At 46.4% G+C, this 16415-nt stretch overlaps 1 protein-coding gene across 1 annotated transcript in view; it reads right to left on the minus strand.

The window, feature by feature from the left end:
- PGPEP1 (pyroglutamyl-peptidase I) overlaps window positions 1-13409 on the minus strand; it is an 82774-nt gene extending 69365 nt beyond the window's left edge. The window contains exon 1 of the mRNA XM_040322681.1: window positions 13199-13409. Within this exon, the coding sequence (XP_040178615.1) occupies window positions 13199-13232 (34 nt within the window). The 5' untranslated portion in view covers window positions 13233-13409. The remainder of the gene's footprint in view (window positions 1-13198) is intronic.
- Window positions 13410-16415: the final 3006 nt, after the last annotated feature.

Here is a 16415-nt window from a genome sequence, read left to right on the forward strand (position 1 = left end):
CTCTGATTACAGGCTTACTTGAAAGTAAATCTGATAAAAAGGGATTTTTAATACAGCTTACCTGTAAAATCCTTTTCTTGGAGTACATCACGGGACACAGAGCAGCATATTCATTACTATGTGGGTTATATGGAGTACCTTCAGGTGTTGACACTGGCAATCTCAAACAGGAAATGCCCCTCCCTATATAACCCCCTCCCATAGGAGGAGTACCTCAGTTTTGTAGCAAGCAGTATGCCTCCCAAAATGGTCCCCAAAAAGAGGGGTGGGAGCTCTGTGTCCCGTGATGTACTCCAAGAAAAGGATTTTACAGGTAAGCTGTATTAAAAATCCCTTTTTCTTTATCGTACATCACGGGACACAGAGCAGCATATTCATTACTATGTGGGATGTCCCAAAGCAATGCTCACAATGAGGGGAGGGAGAACATCTCCAAGACAAAAGGATTTAATTTAGAGAAATACTCAAATCATAATAAATCCAACTTAGTTGAGAAAAAATAATCTTAAATTTTAAATTTAACTCAAAAAAGAGGAGCCCCCGGAATCCGAGGGTCTCAAACTGCAGCCTGCAGCACTGCCTGCCCAAAGGCTGTATCAGTATTCCTTCTTACGTCCAACTGGTAGAATTTTGTAAACGTGTGGACAGAAGACCAGGTTGCCGCCTTGCAAACTTGAGCCATAGAGATCTGGTGATGTGCTGCCCAGGAGGCGCCCATGGCCCTAGTAGAATGAGCCTTTAATGATACTGGAGGAGGCAACCCTTTCAAGCCGTAGGCCTGAGTGATTAATTGCTTAATCCACCTAGAAATGGTGGACTTTGCAGCTGCCTGCCCCTTCTTGGGCCCATCCGGTAATATGAACAGCACATCTGTTTTCCGGATCTTCTTTGTAGCTTTAAGATAGGCCTTCGTGGCCCTGACGATATCCAAAGTATGCAGCAACCCTTCCTTTCTGGAAGTAGGTTTAGGGAAGAAGGATGGTAATACCAAATCCCGGTTCAAATGAAAACTGGATATAACCTTCGGTAGGAAGGAAGGATGAGGGCGGAGAACGACCCTGTCCTTGTGAAAAATAAGATATGGTTCCTTACAGGATAAGGCCGCCAGTTCCGATACTCTTCTTGCGGAAACTAGGGCGACCAAAAATACTAACTTCCTTGTCAGTAAAACCAAAGGAATTTCAGCCAACGGCTCAAACGGTTGTTTCTGTAAACTTGACAGAACAAGGTTTAAATCCCACGGGCAAAGCGGGGATTTAACTGGAGGTTTAATACGTAAGACCCCTTGAAGGAAGGTCTTAACCAGCGAGTGGGTGGCCAGCGGCCGCTGAAACCACACTGACAGAGCAGAAATCTGTCCTTTGATTGTGCTTAATGCCAATCCTTTATCCACTCCTAGCTGGAGAAAACTTAAAACTCTATCAATGGTGAATTTGCGAGAAAGCCATCGCTTGGACTCACACCAGCCTACATAGGCCTTCCAGACCCTGTAATAAATCACCCTAGAGACCGGTTTCCTGGCTCTGATTAGGGTAGAGATTACTTTCTGAGACAGACCTCTACCCCTGAGAATCAGGGATTCAGCTTCCAGGCCGTCAAATTTAGATGCCGTAAGGCAGGGTGGAGGATCGGACCTTGCGATAGCAGGTCTGGCCGTAGAGGAAGAGTCCAAGGGTCTCCCACTACCATCCTTAAGATTAGTGAGTACCATGCCCTTCTGGGCCATGCTGGAGCTACCAGGATGACTGGTATGTGCTCCACCCGGATCCTGCGCAGCAGGCGGGGTAGTAACTGGAGCGGGGGAAACGCATAAAGAAGTTTGAACTGATGCCAAGGGCAAACCAGAGCATCGGTTCCGCAGGCCATCGGATCCCTTGAGCGGGACATGAACCTGTCTAGCTTCTTGTTGAGTCTCGATGCCATGATATCCACGTCCGGCACTCCCCATTTTTGGCAGAGTGCTTGAAAGGTTTGTGGATGCAGAGACCATTCCCCCGGCAATAGAGTCTGGCGGCTTAAGAAGTCCGCCTGAAAGTTGTCCACTCCGGGAATGAATATTGCCGATATGCAGGGCACATGAGCCTCTGCCCCTAGGAGAATCAAGCTCACTTCTCTGAGCGGCCTGACTCCTGGTTCCCCCTTGGTGATTTATGTATGCCACTGCCGTGGCATTGTCTGATTGAACTCTCACCGGGAACCCCTGCAATTTCGACGTCCAAGCCCTGAGGGCTAGTCGAACCGCTCTGAGCTCCAAGATGTTGATGGGTAAAAGCTTCTCTGGCCTTGCCCAAATACCTTGGCGAGTGGAACCATCCACAATCGCTCCCCAGCCCGTCAGGCTGGCGTCTGTGGTCACTATCTTCCAAGCCACTGGGTTGAAAGACTTTCCCTTCAGTAGATTCTGAGGGTCTAACCACCAACACAGACTTTGCCGGACTCTTGATGAGAGTGGCAACGGGATATCCAAGGCCTGTGGCCTTCTGCTCCATGCTGACAGGATGGCTGCCTGCAGGATGCGAGTGTGGCTCTGGGCGTATGGCACCGCCTCGAATGTAGCCCCCATCTTGCCTAGTAGTCTCATACATAGGCGAATAGTCGGTTCCTTCTTGCTTAGAACCAGTAGGATTAATTCCTTGATGGCTTTGACCTTCCTTCCTCAGAGGTAGGAACACCCTTTGTTGTTCTGTGTCTAATCTCATGCCGAGATATTCCAACTGCCTTGTGGGCTGGAATGCTGACCTTTCTCGATTTAGGACCCAGCCGAACCTCTCGAGGTATTGGACCGTGAGGGCCACTGCTCGCTCCAAGCCGGGAGACGAGTGGTCTATGACTAGGAGGTCGTCCAGGTATGCTAGGATCGTGACCCCTTGGATCCTTAGCTTGGCTAGGATTGGAGCTAGAACCTTCGTGAACACCCGGGGGGCCGTAGCCTCCATTAGGTTGGAGTAGAAACCCAGCCCCTGTTCCAGGACTGGTACCTCTACTATTACTCCCTGGGAAAGTAGATGATCTAGAGCCGATCTTAATGCGGCTCCTTTCTCCAGATCGTTTGGAATCCTCGACTCCTGGAAATGAGGAGGAGGAAACCTTAGGAACTCTAGCTTGTAGCCTGTGGCCACGGAAGACCGTACCCACTCGTCGGGAATGCTGGCTTCCCAAATCTCCGAAAAGAGTCGCAGCCTTCCCCCCACCTTCGTGGGTGGGGGCGCCCCTTCATGAGGTAGACTTGGGGGCTGGTTTTGCTGGCTTGCGAAACCACTGCCTCTTGCCTCTAACAGCCTGTCCTTCTGATCTGCTGTTGAAGCCGAAGTTTGCTCTTGCAGGAGGCCGTCGATACTGCTTGGCATTAGAGGGCCCCTGCCCAGGGGAGGACTGTCGTTTAAACGCAGGCCCCTGAACCTTCTTCTTAGTTGGCAAGAGTGTACTCTTGCCGCTTGAAATGGTCTGAATGTATTTATCTAGGTCCTCTCCGAAGAGCCGTCCTCCATGGAAGGGGAACCCTACCAGGAGCTTCTTGCATGGGGGCTCAGCCTCCCAGCTTTTCAACCATAAGAGTCTTCTCATATGGATAAGGGATAACGATAAACGTGACGCTTGCTGGATGGAATCCTTGATTGCGTCTACCGTAAAACATATGGCCTTAGGGACATCCGAAAATTCTTCTGCCTGCTCGGCAGGAATAAGTTCAGGCATTTGCTTAAATTGATCTGATAAAGCTTGAGCGACTCCAATCGCAGCCACGGCTGGCTGTACTACTGCCCCTGCAGAAGTGAAGGAGTTCTTAAGTAGTGCTTCCAAGCGCTTATCAACTGGATCTTTGAAAACCTGTACGTTCTCTACAGGGCATGTTAACGATTTGTTAACACATGAGATGGCTGCGTCTACTGCAGGAGAAGCCCATCTCTTGGAAAACTTTTCTTCCATAGGATATAAGACAGAAAATTTCTTAGGTGGTAAGAACACCTTGTCTGGTTTGTTCCACTCTTGGAACAAGACTCCCTCCAATAGAGGATGGATCGGAAACACAGCACTGCTTTGAGGCGCCCTCAGTGAGCCCAAAGCTGAAATCGTCGATACCTGGAGATCTGGTACAGGCAGGTTGAATGCCTTATGGACCAAGTCCGTCAAGCCTTGAATCCACCAGCTCTCCCTCAGGGAGACTGCCCCAGACTCCTCTGTATCCGGATCTTCGATCCCTGAACCTACTTGGTCTTTGTCCAAGAGGTCGTCCAATTCCCCAGAGGAAAGGACCTCCTCTTCCGAGGGTCCGCGCACGGGTGACGGAGATCTATTCCGCTTACTACCCCGCATAGCTGCGGCTATCATTTCTCCCATGCTTCTCCGCATCTCATTTAAAGAGGTGAGCAACACCTCCTCCGTGACCATCTTAGGGTTGGGTTGACTCGCGTCAGCTCCAGCCCCAGATCCCGATGGCCCAAAGGCTCCCTGTGGGGAAAGCAGCGGCATAGCTCTGTCCGAGACCTCAGACTCTGTGGGGGAATCCCCACCTTTTGTACCCTCTGGCTTGTTCTTTGATGCCATGGTACAATACCGAGGCACACCTGCTACTTATTGGTACCTGGGACTAATAAATAGTTAAATGCCCAAACACCTGTTTGGGGAATAAAAAATGTTTCCTCTACCCCAGATGACACTTTTTTTTTTTTTTTTTTTTTTTTTTCAAAAGAAAAAAAAAAACTTTTCTTCTTTTTTTTTTCAATCTAGGCAAGAAAAAACATTCTATCCCCCTGAGTAGTATTGCCAAAGAAAAGACTATGAGATGGAAAAGAAAAAACAGCCTATTCCTAGGCTAAACCACAATCTTCTGAAGACTGTAGTATTCTTTCTGGCCACTGTGTGTCCTCAGCGCCCCGTGCTTCACTCCAGTCCTTCCTCCCTCAAGCCAAAGTATTGAATGAGCTGTGGCACTAAGGAAGGGCCGCCCCTTCCTTAAACCACTGACCCGCCCTTCCCCCCCAGCTAAAACGGCGCCAAATGCGCCTATAACACGTGCACGCGCACCGCGCGCGCGCCCGCCGACGGGGGGGGGGGTTGGGAGGAAGGGCCTCTCTGTTCCTGCAGCCGCAGGCCTGGAACACACGAGGAGGTCAGCGTTTTTTGCCTGCCTTGCAGGCATGAGGAAGAGGACTGGATAGAGCATCGCCTGGAGGCTTGCAGGTAAGCATAGCTCTCTGACACACACATACATTTGTACACAAAAGGCCCCACTCACAGCTTTTCCAACACTACCAGGGAGGTCACTTTTTATGGGGAATGATAACATATAGAGCCATCCTATCTTCATGATATGTGACTGGTTTGCCAGATGCAATGCATAACCTTAGGCATGTCCCCTGTGACCTCCCAGAAAAAACTTGCTAAGAGCCAAGTTCCGCAAGTTTTTCCCCTTACTTACCTGCTCCATGCCGCAGGACTTTGCCAAGCAAGAGGCCCAATCTTCCCCCATCTCCGTGGGGATGTCTAGACCTTCAGGCCCTGGGAACCTTCTTCTTCCATGAAGGATCCACTGTCCTGGACCCATACAGCACCCTGGCAAACAGAAAACATTAGGCGCCCAAAGGTTTTCTAAGTTCTGGGCCCAGGGTCCAGCTCTCTTAAAAAGAAAGCATTATGGGCTATACCCCAAGGGTTTGGGGTCCGGTTACTGACCACTTTAGCGCTCAGGCTTTTTTGGACAGAACCGGTAGCTCACCTAATCCCAAGGATGCGGAGGCAAGCTAAACCATGACTAACACCTAAGACACTGGCGTAAAAACTGAGGTACTCCTCCTATGGGAGGGGGTTATATAGGGAGGGGCATTTCCTGTTTGAGATTGCCAGTGTCAACACCTGAAGGTACTCCATATAACCCACATAGTAATGAATATGCTGCTCTGTGTCCCGTGATGTACGATAAAGAAATAAGGGTTAGTGGAGTTGCCGGCATCAGTCAAATGACAAGCTCCAGCATATGTCTTCAAGTGGAAGTAAACTTTTTTGCACTTGTACTAACAGGCAAGCCTATAATAAGGCTTACCTGTAGGTACCGTAAATATCTCCTAAACCTGCACTGGTTAGGAGATATTCCCACTGCATGCAGCCAGTGATGTCACTGGCACGTGCGCTCTCATGGATCAGCATACCCGTACCCCCCTTTCAGAGCCCTGTGCTGCTGTCAGAAGACACAAACCCAAAAGGAAGACCAGGTGAGGATGGAAGCCCTCTCAGGCTGGGTTCACACTACTACACTACTTTCATCCTACTTTGCTCTGTGTTCAATGTTTCCCTATGAGAGCGTCTTGTAGCGTCCTACACAAGTCAGTCGGACTTTGAAAATGCTCCCTGTACTACTTTTGGTCCTACATTGATCCTACTTCAGGCCCATTGAATATCATTAAAGTCGGACCAAAGTAGTATCCTGTTCATGAAAGTAGGATGGATGTAGGACCAATGTAGGATAAATGTAGGACCAATGTAGCAGAGCAAAGTAGGATGAAAGTAGTGTGAACCCAGCCTCAGCGGTGAAAGTGCAGTGCGGGAGGGCTTTGTTCTAAGGTATTTCATAATGTGAAAGTATGCAATGCATAGTAGCACATTATGCCTTTACCTTGCAGGGTAAAAAAAAAAAAAAAAAAAAACACAAAAAAAACGCAATAAGCATATATTGATTGGTTTGCGCAAAAGAGTTAGTGTCTAACAAAATGGGAAAGATTTGGCATTTCTATGGCATTTTTTTTTCTACTAGTAATGGCGGTGATCTGCATTTTTTTGCGGTATTGCAGTGGACAGATCGGACATTGGACACATTTTTGAGACCATTGACATTTATACAGCGATCAGTGCTTTAAAAATGCCCTGATTACTGTATAAATGTCACTGGCAGGGAAGAGGTTAACCCTAGGGGGCGATCAATGGGGTTAAGTGTGTGTTCCCTCACTTTGTTCTAACTGTAGGGAGGGGCGTGACTAGGAGAGATGACAGATCACTGTTCTGCTTTTTAGAAACAGACGATCTGTCTTCTCTGACAGCACAGAGATTTGTGCGTTTACACACACGTGCTGGCGCTCGTGCACGAGATCGCGCCTGCTGGCCACGCGCATCAGGTTCCCCGCTGTGCGTTAGGCACTCGCTCCCCCTCTGGTGGCTCTTCTGGGCAACGCCGTATATGTATGGTATTTCGCCCAGGAGAGCCATTCTGCCGCAGTATATCTGCGTGAGCCGGTCGGGAACCGGTTAAGGAAAAAGAATCCTCGGGTGAGCAACCTGACCAGGAACACAGGCATGTAAGGGTCAAGATGGAGCCAATCATCTCTCAAGTAGCTGTCCTGGAAGATGATTTGGGAAACAGTATTAACCCTTTTGCCGATAGATTTTTACTAGTCTTCAGGCCTAAAATTATCTAGCAAACATATTTTTTTAAAAGCAATTTTGAAAATAAAATACGATCCCACCCTACACAAGTGAAAACATGTGAACAAGGGGTTGTAAACCTTCGTGTTTTTTCACCTTAATGCATACTACACTTACACTGTCCAGCCCCCCCCCCCGTTTTACTTACCTGAGCCATACACTCTGTGGCTATGGACGCCGAGTGTATGACACAAGAGTGCGCCTGCAAGGTAACCCCCTCGGGAGAGAGCTTGCCAGGGGTGGTTATCTATTGCGGAGAGGAGCCGCCGTGGGACTCCAGAACAGGAGGATCTGGGCCACTCTGTGCAAAACTAACTGCACAGTGGAGGCAAGTATGACATGTATGTTTTTTTAAATAAGTGAACCTTTAGTGTCACTTTAAGCATGGTACACACAAATGGATTTTCCGCAGAAAAAGCGTTGCCACTTCTCCGAAGGCGTGTGCCTGGATTTTGTCTTGCATACAAACAGCACACAATTGTCGGCCAACAAACATGAACGTAGTGACGCACTACATGTTTTTTCACCTCTTTAGCCTTACCCATTGGGCACCTTCTGCTAATGTTGTGTTTGGTGAGCATTGCTTCTGAGCATGCATGTTTGTACTTTGGACTTTTGTACACACGATCGGTAAATATCTGACAGACCGTTGTCCACGGAAAATTTTAAAGCGCATAATCCATCATTTCCAACAAATTCGACAACAGTGGTCTGATGGAGCGTACATACGGTAGGATTTTCCACCAACAGGTTGTCATCACACAATTCCCATCAGAAAATCCGATCGTGTGTATGAGGCGTAAGTGTACAAAGCAAACAGACCCGCTTACGCTGCCAATACCTCAACCTAGAAATATAAATCTATAAAAATTGTTAAGTGCTCATACATATGTGCGAGTGTCCAAATCAAGAAAAACAAAAAAACATGCATGTACTATATATACACATTTGCAAACCAAAACACCATACATGCACAAAACTATATAAAAACGTTTCTTAATGGTCAGGCAATATATACGGTAGGTATAAGCCCGATTTCTTCATACACACACACACACACACACATATACACACACCAGTATGTCTTTTGGGGCTTTGTGTTAGATATTTTTTTTACCATGCCTTTAAATGAAACGCCACACACTGTTCTATCACCAAACGTGCTGTTATAGGCGTGCCCTCACCTCAAATGATGGACCCCACCATTGTACAACAAGAGGTCAAACTGTGCTTGAATAAAAGTAATCCCAGGGTTGCAGGTCATCCACCACTTTCAGGAGGAATGGCAATGGTCCATGCTATATCATAAAACCAGATAAATATCATTTAAGGTTTTACACTATGGAGATTTTATTGAAAATGTAGAAATGCCCTTATAATATCAAAGAATGCAAGGTGCATCAAACCAGCTCAGATGGGAATCCAATATGGCATCTGTGGATCACAGGAGTGCACTTGTGCTCTCCTGTGACCCAGAGATGGCTTATAGCAGGCTAAAGTTTGCCGTCACCTGATGTCACAGAGCTGCCCCAGGCTAGATAATGATCGCAATCATATTTTCAGGATTAACCTGGCTTTCTGATTGATAGATGAGCACTAGAGGAGAGCGATGACTGCCAGTCACCTCTCTCTACTCTGAGACGACCGAGAACTCAGCAGTCATGTGATCGCTCACTTCTTGGGCTTAGAGCAGGTCGGGGACAGATGCAGCATAGAGGCGAGTATGAATGTTTGACTCATACCGATCTGGTGGTTGCAGACCATTGTAATAAAGGTGATCAAGGACCGTTCTCGATCGTCTCTATGTTCTAGAACAGCCTTTCTCAACCAGTGTGCCGCGGCACACTGGTGTGCCGTCAGAGGTTCTCAGGTGTGCCGCGGGGTCAGTGGAGAGAAGGCTGTCAGATGAGCCTGCTCCCCTGCCGAACTGTGAGAAGCTCTGTCGGCTTCAAAAGTGAAAGTAAAGTGCAGAGGAGTGTGCTGTGCTCTCTGCTTCCCCCTAGAGTGCAGTACCCGGCTGAATGAGGAATCTGGAAAGGTACTGAGCTAGAAGCTAGATTCATTTTAAAATGGCTTTATACATGTGTCTGTGTCTTCACATGTGAGTGTCTGTCTGTATGTGTATGTATGTGCGTATGCGTGTGTAAGCATGTGTCTGTATGTATGTGTGTATGTTACTTTTAATCCTGCCCCCCCCCCCATTCCTGTAAAGCAATCCATGCACAGATCACTTTTCAGAGGCATTTGACATGCGGTAAAGAGGCATTCTGTTGCCTCTTTACCACCTGTTTTAAGCCCATAAATGCAGCATCACTACACCGCAACCGTGCAATGCACACAGTTGCGGGGTAGTTGCAGTGCAGCCCCATTCACCCTCTGTAAACCTCCAGTTGCAGCCACAGCATGTGAACACCCTCAGCTGCTGCCTCTGCAGCTAAAGGTGGAGAAGTTGGGGGTGGTAAAAACAGCTCAACCATGTGGTTTTACCGCCCCTATGACATGTGAACAAGCTCTTGGTCCACATCTGTGTAGCTGCACTGCAGCAAAAGCACCCCACGTTTTCCAATGTGTGGGGTACCATTAAGAATTAAGAATTAATAGTACCCCTAAAGAGCAGAGCATTTGTCTATGTGTCAGAAATTGGCACGATTTTGCGTGTGTTCTGCGACACACCGTAATGTGAACCAAGACTTGGACTGGGGTGCCTCAAGACTGAAAATACTTTTTAAGGGTGCCCCGACTGGAAAAAGGTTGAGAAACACTGTTCTAGAAGACCGGAAACAATGAGAATTTCTTCACTTCCAGTTAGGGAAAATGTAATCACAGACATTTTTTGCTTTCAAGGGTAGAGGAGAGATCTGGGGTCTTATAGACCCCAGATGTCTCCATAAAGTCATGCTTTATTGCCATCACAAGGGAGGTTTATATTTCTTGTGACAGCAATAAAAGTGAGATAGAGATAAAGAAAAAAAAAAAAAATGATAAAAGGATGGAGGAAAAAGGGGGGGGGGACAGTGTAGAAACACATTTTTGGAAATAATAAAAACATTTTTAAACGCGCCCCCTCATTTCACCAAGCTCATGCACAGAGGCGAATACATATATAGGTCATGCATGCTTATGTAGATGGTATTTGCACCACACGTGAGGTTTTATTGCAAACGTTATACTGAGAGCAATAATTCTAGCTCTAGACCAAGTTTGTAACTCTAAGCCCCCTTTCACATTTGTACGACTTCAAAGTCGCGCGATTTTGCGGCCGCGATTTCAATGAATGCCTGTGTAAGTGGCATCAAAATCGGACCAAAGTAGTGCAGGGACTACTTTAAAGTCGGCACTACTTAAAGTCGTGCCAGTATGAATGGTGTGCATTGAAAATAATGGAGAATGACTTGTCATACGATTTTGCAGTCCAAAATTTGTGAGACAAGTCGTATAAGTGTGAAAGGGGACTAAACTGGTGACCTGTAAAAAGGTTTAAAGCATTGCCGATATATTTAAAAAAAAATTTGGTATCGTAGTTTGTCGCTATTTTACGAACATGCACAAATTTTATTTTCCAATCAGTTATATTGAAAGTTTTAAGGAAAAGAAAACCAAAATCCCAAGACTTACTCATATTAAAAACACCAAGCTATAAAATATACAAATTGAGGTACAAGGGAGTGAAAAGACTAAATAGAGTATAAAGTATTGTCTTGTAGAGATAGACTTGGGCGGGTTCGAAATTCCACCAGGGAGCAGACAAAGCTAATCACAGGCAATGAGCCCTTTTCCAATCCGCAGCTGCACAGATTGGGAAATGTCTCACTACCTGTGATTATCGCTGTGCAGTGTCAGCTTCCTGGCAGGATTGGGCACGTGGTATTTCGAACACGCCCATCTCTATTGCCTTATACAAAGCTGAGCTCAAAAGGCAACAGAAAGAAACAAGGGTAAGGAAGGAATGAATATTTCCCTGTTGCTCTTTTGAGCTCGATATTAAAGCAGTCGTATACCCCCGAAAAAAAAAAAAAAAAACCCTGCAAGGCGAAGGCATAATGAGCTAGTATGACTAGCATACTAGCTCATTATCAATTACTCACCTTAGAACCAAGAACCTGCACCGACCCTCGTTCCTCTCCTCCCCGATGAGGCCCAGAGTGACTTCCGGGTATCGCCGCTATGACTGGCCGGAGCGGCGATGACGTCACTCCCGTGCATGCGCGCGGAACCAGCACGATCCCTGCGCATGTCCGGCAAGCTCCCATTCAAGACCCGGCAAGCTCAGTGTGACTGCGCCGTTGTCTACGGTGCGCATGCCGCGTAGACATCGGTACCCAATTTTCTGCAAATATCTCCTTAACCATGTAACAGGTTAAGGAGATATTGCAAGCACCTACAGGTAAGCCTTAAATGTAGGTGCAAGCAGTATATGAGGGTATACAACCGCTTTAAGAGAAAGAGGGAAAGTGAGATGGCATAACCATGTAACAATCATGGGGATAGTAGGGCGTAAAGGAGGGACAGTAGCTACCCCCCCCCCCCCCCCCCCAACAACACCTTGTATATGGTGTTATGCCCCTTGGTGTATGCAAATATTGGGCATAACGCCGACACCAACAATTCAAAGGCAGTGATAAAAGAAAGAAAAGAAAGGAGCCACATGTGCAAATTTTGAAGCACGACATGTTAGGAATCGATTTACTCTGCGTAACACCATCTTTAATATTTTTACAAAAACTTGGCTTCTATAGTTTTTTTTTTTGCATTAAAATTCATTCAAGTGTATTCCTGCCCCCCCCCCCCCCCCCCCAAAGTTTTGATTAAAATAAACTCCATCCACAAATACCGCCTGACATGAAAAATTGCAACACCGATTTATGGTCTAGAGACTCTACAGCCTCTACTAAAAAATAAAAAACGAGAAATAATTTTCTAGCAAAAATAAATAAAAACACCGATATTTCCATGTAGGAGAGAAGTGTCAGAACAGGTCTGCGCTTTAAGTGGTTAAAGCAGGAGTTCACCCGAAATTTTTTTTTTTTAACATTAGATTGAGGCTAATTTTAGTAAGCAGAATCGGGTGTTCTTTTTAAAATGAATGTACTACTTACCGTTTTAGAGAGCGATGTTCTCCCGCCGCTTCCGGGTATGATCTTCGGGACTGGGCGTTCCGATTTGATTGACAGCCTTCCGACCGTCGCATACAGCGCGTCACCAGTTGCCGGAAAAAGCCGAACGTTGGTGCGGCTCTATACGGCGCCTGCGCACCGACGTTCGGCTACTTTCGGGAACTCGTGATGCGCTGTATGCAACCGTCGGAAGGCTGTCAATCAAATAGGAACGCCCAGTACCGCAGACCATACCCAGAAGCGGCGGGAGAACATCGATTTTTAAAAACGGTAAGTACTACATTCATTTTTTTTTTAAAAACACCCGATTCTGCTTACTAAAATTAGCCTCAATCTAATGTTAAAAATTGATATTTTGGGTGAACCTCCACTTTAAACAACTAATTAGATAACAGAATAAAAACGTACCTAGATGTTCTGGGAATGAACCAGTGGCAGCATGGAGGCGCTCAGCAAATAAATCCATAGCCAATCATTGCACAGCACTTAGACTAAGGCACGAAGTGACACAAAGACTGATAAATTGGACTTCTTTACAGAACACACATCAATGAACACCAAAAAGATTTCATTTCTATACCAAATCAAATTCCAGTCATATGCAAACCTCTATAAACCACGGTGCTAGACTTTTTATTCACATTGCTTGTCCCCCCATATTCCCTTTTACTTACCTGTGACAACGACTCGCTTCTTCGGCTTCTCCATGCCGCTGAAAGGACTTCCGGTCCGAGCATTGGGCAGCACCTGAGGCTCTCAGCTGAGAGAAGCAAGCATTTCCCCGTCACGTGATGTGACCCGTCCACTCTGCGTTCCGGGGCTGTCAGCTGCAAGCAGAAAGCATCTAATCTGTCACGTGACCCCACCCTCCGTCTGCGTTCTGAGACTCTTTCTGGTATGCTTATGAAGATTCTAACCAATTACAGAGCAGGCAGACCTAATGAAGCGCAAGGCTTTCTTTTACTAGTGTTTACAAGTGGGAATGTAGGGAGCGGAAAGCGATGTTTAGGGTGGCACGTTGAGGTTTCTAAACTCCCTATGCTAATGAAACATTCATAGCTCCCAACTGTCCCTGATTTGAAACAAAGTCCCTCTGTCCCTCCTGATTTGTCCCTCATTTCGGTCTGATCGCGATATTTATATATAAAATGCACTATTTATCTTTCAAAAGGTGTTTCCCAGTCCCAGTGCTAAACCCTTCATCCAATTTCTAAACTGCTGCATTTGTAAATGGCAAAAGCCAGTATAAAGGAATAATAGTGGAGGGAAAAAAAAAAAACACTTGTGGGTATAACAAATCATTTTTTAATATAATACTCCATTACCGAGCCTGTTTTTCAGATTCGGTGTTTACGAGACTAAAACAGTTTTTTTTGCTAGAAAATTACTTAAAACCCCCAAACATTATATATATATATATATATATATATATATATATTTATATATATATATATATATATATATTTCTAACACCCTAGAGAATAAAATGGCAGTCATTGCAATACTTTTTGTCACACCGTATTTGTGCAGCGGTCTTACAAGCGCACTTTTTTTGGAAAAAAAACACTTTTTTTAATAAAAAAATAAGACAACAATAAATTTTGCCCAATTTTTTTATATATTGTGAAAGATAATGTTACACCGAGTAAAATGATACCCAACATGTCACGCTTAAAAATTGCGCCCGCTCGTGGCATGGCGTCAAACTTTTACCCTTAAAAATCTCGATAGGCGACGTTTAAAAAATTCTACAGGTTGCATTTTTTGAGTGACAGAGTAGGTCTAGGGCTATAATTATTGCTCTCGCTCTAACGATCGCGGCGATACCTCACTTGTGTGGTTTGAACACAGTTTTCATATGCGGGCGCTACTCCCGTATGTGTTAGCTTCTGTGCGTGAGCTCGTCGGGACGGGGCGTTTAAAAAAAAAAAATTTTGTTTTCTTATTTATTTTTATTTAGTTTATAATTTTTTACACTGAAATAAATAAAAAAAAAAAATTATCACTTTTATTCCTATTACAAGGGATGTAATAGAAAAAAGCATGACAGGTCCTCTTAAATATAAGATCTGGGGTCAAAAAGACCTCAGATCTTATATTTAGACTTAAAGCGGGGGTTCACCCTATCGACGGGAAATTTTTTCTTTTTTTTTCTTTTACCCTAAAATCAGGCATTGTAGCGCGAGCTACAGTATGCCTGTCCCGAATTTTTTACCCCCGTACTCACCTTGTAGTCGTCCATCGAAGATACCGGGGAATGGGCGTGCCTATGGAGACGGAGGATGATTGACGGCCGGCTCTGGGGCGTCACGCTTCTCCGGAAATAGCCGAAATAGGCTTGGTCTTCACGACGCGTGCGCATAGCCTGTGCGCAGGCGCCGTGAAGAGCCGAGACCTACTCCGGCTGTCTTCGGGGAGAGTGACGTGCCAGGGCCGGCCGTCAATCATCCTCCCTCTCCATAGGCACGCCCATTCCCCGCGGGAGCCGAAATCTACGATGGACGACTACAAGGTGAGTACGGGGTTAAAAAAATCGGGACAGGCATACTGTAGCTCGCGCTACAATGCCTGTCTCGATGGTAAAATGTGTCGTGGGGGGGTGAACTACCGCTTTAAATGCAAAAAAAGAAAAAAAATGAAACTGTAATTTTTTCAAATGACAGAAAAAAAATGTTTCTTTAAGATGCTGGGCGGGACTGACGTTTTGACGTCACTTCCGCCCAGCAGAGCTATGGGGACGGGTGGGGGCGATTTTTCCCTCACTCTCATCCCCACACAGTTGCCGAACGGACCCGATCGCCTCTACCGCTACCGACGGCTCCGCCACCGATAACGCCACGGAGACCGCCGTTATCGTTTACAGGACCGTTGGCACCAAAGATGGATACCTCGGTTGTGGCAGCAGCTGCTGCCGTTACCGAGATATCCATCTTTAAAAACAGGACGTCTTTTGACTATGGGGCAGTAACCAAGTGGTTAAGAAGGCGTGACAGGGGGGTGTGTCCTTTTCCTACATACTTTTGCTAATAGGTGTCCCTCGTTCCCATCTCAAAAACCTGGGAGGTCTTCTCATAACTCCATTTACACTTTTGCATAACAGGAACAAGCGTTGCCACACATGATTTCAGGGAGGGCAGCCCATTCAGCTACGGGCTGCCCTGTGAGCGTTTGTCGCCCAAAAAGGAGCTCATGCTTCTTTTCGGGGCAACAAGTGTCATGCAATTTTAAAAGCACGGTCGTGTGGTAGAATCGCATCGCATTTGGGGTGCCATAAAGAATAAAGGCAGCCAAACATGTGTGGTGCAGGGATTGTCATGTGATTTGAAATTGCAGCGATTCAAAATCGCAGTGTGAATGGAGCCTAGGGCCGTTAGAAAATCACTAAGGGCTTGTTCGCACCAGAATGCAGTGCAGGAAACCTACATACTGTGGGTGCTTCCCACACCACATTCACAAAGCACTGCACTTGGCCTCTGCTACGGGTGTTAGGCTACCTTCACACGAGGCAGACTCCGTCGCTACGGAGTCCACCAGCTCCCGCTGGCTCAGCAGGAGATCTCTCCGCTGATCCGGCAGATGACAAGTCCCTCTCTGTTCGCTGAGCGAGGCGGGGATTGTGCAGCGCCGCTGTCTCCTATGGAGAGATCTGATAAAAACGGACAGCATGTCCGTTTTCATCAGATATCACCCGATCCAATCCGCCATGGACGGATGGGGACCTACCGGCATACATCTGATTTTGGCGGATTGGATCGGGTCGGATGTCAGCGGACATGTCTCCGCGGACATCTGACGCTCCATAAGATTGCATGAAGTCCGACCGTGTGAAAGGGGCCTTAATGTAATGCTAACAACAACCCAAATGTAGGTCACAAACGCAATGCATTTGCC

Source organism: Rana temporaria, chromosome 1 (genome assembly GCF_905171775.1).
Source record: "Rana temporaria chromosome 1, aRanTem1.1, whole genome shotgun sequence".
Lineage (NCBI taxonomy): Eukaryota > Metazoa > Chordata > Amphibia > Anura > Ranidae > Rana > Rana temporaria.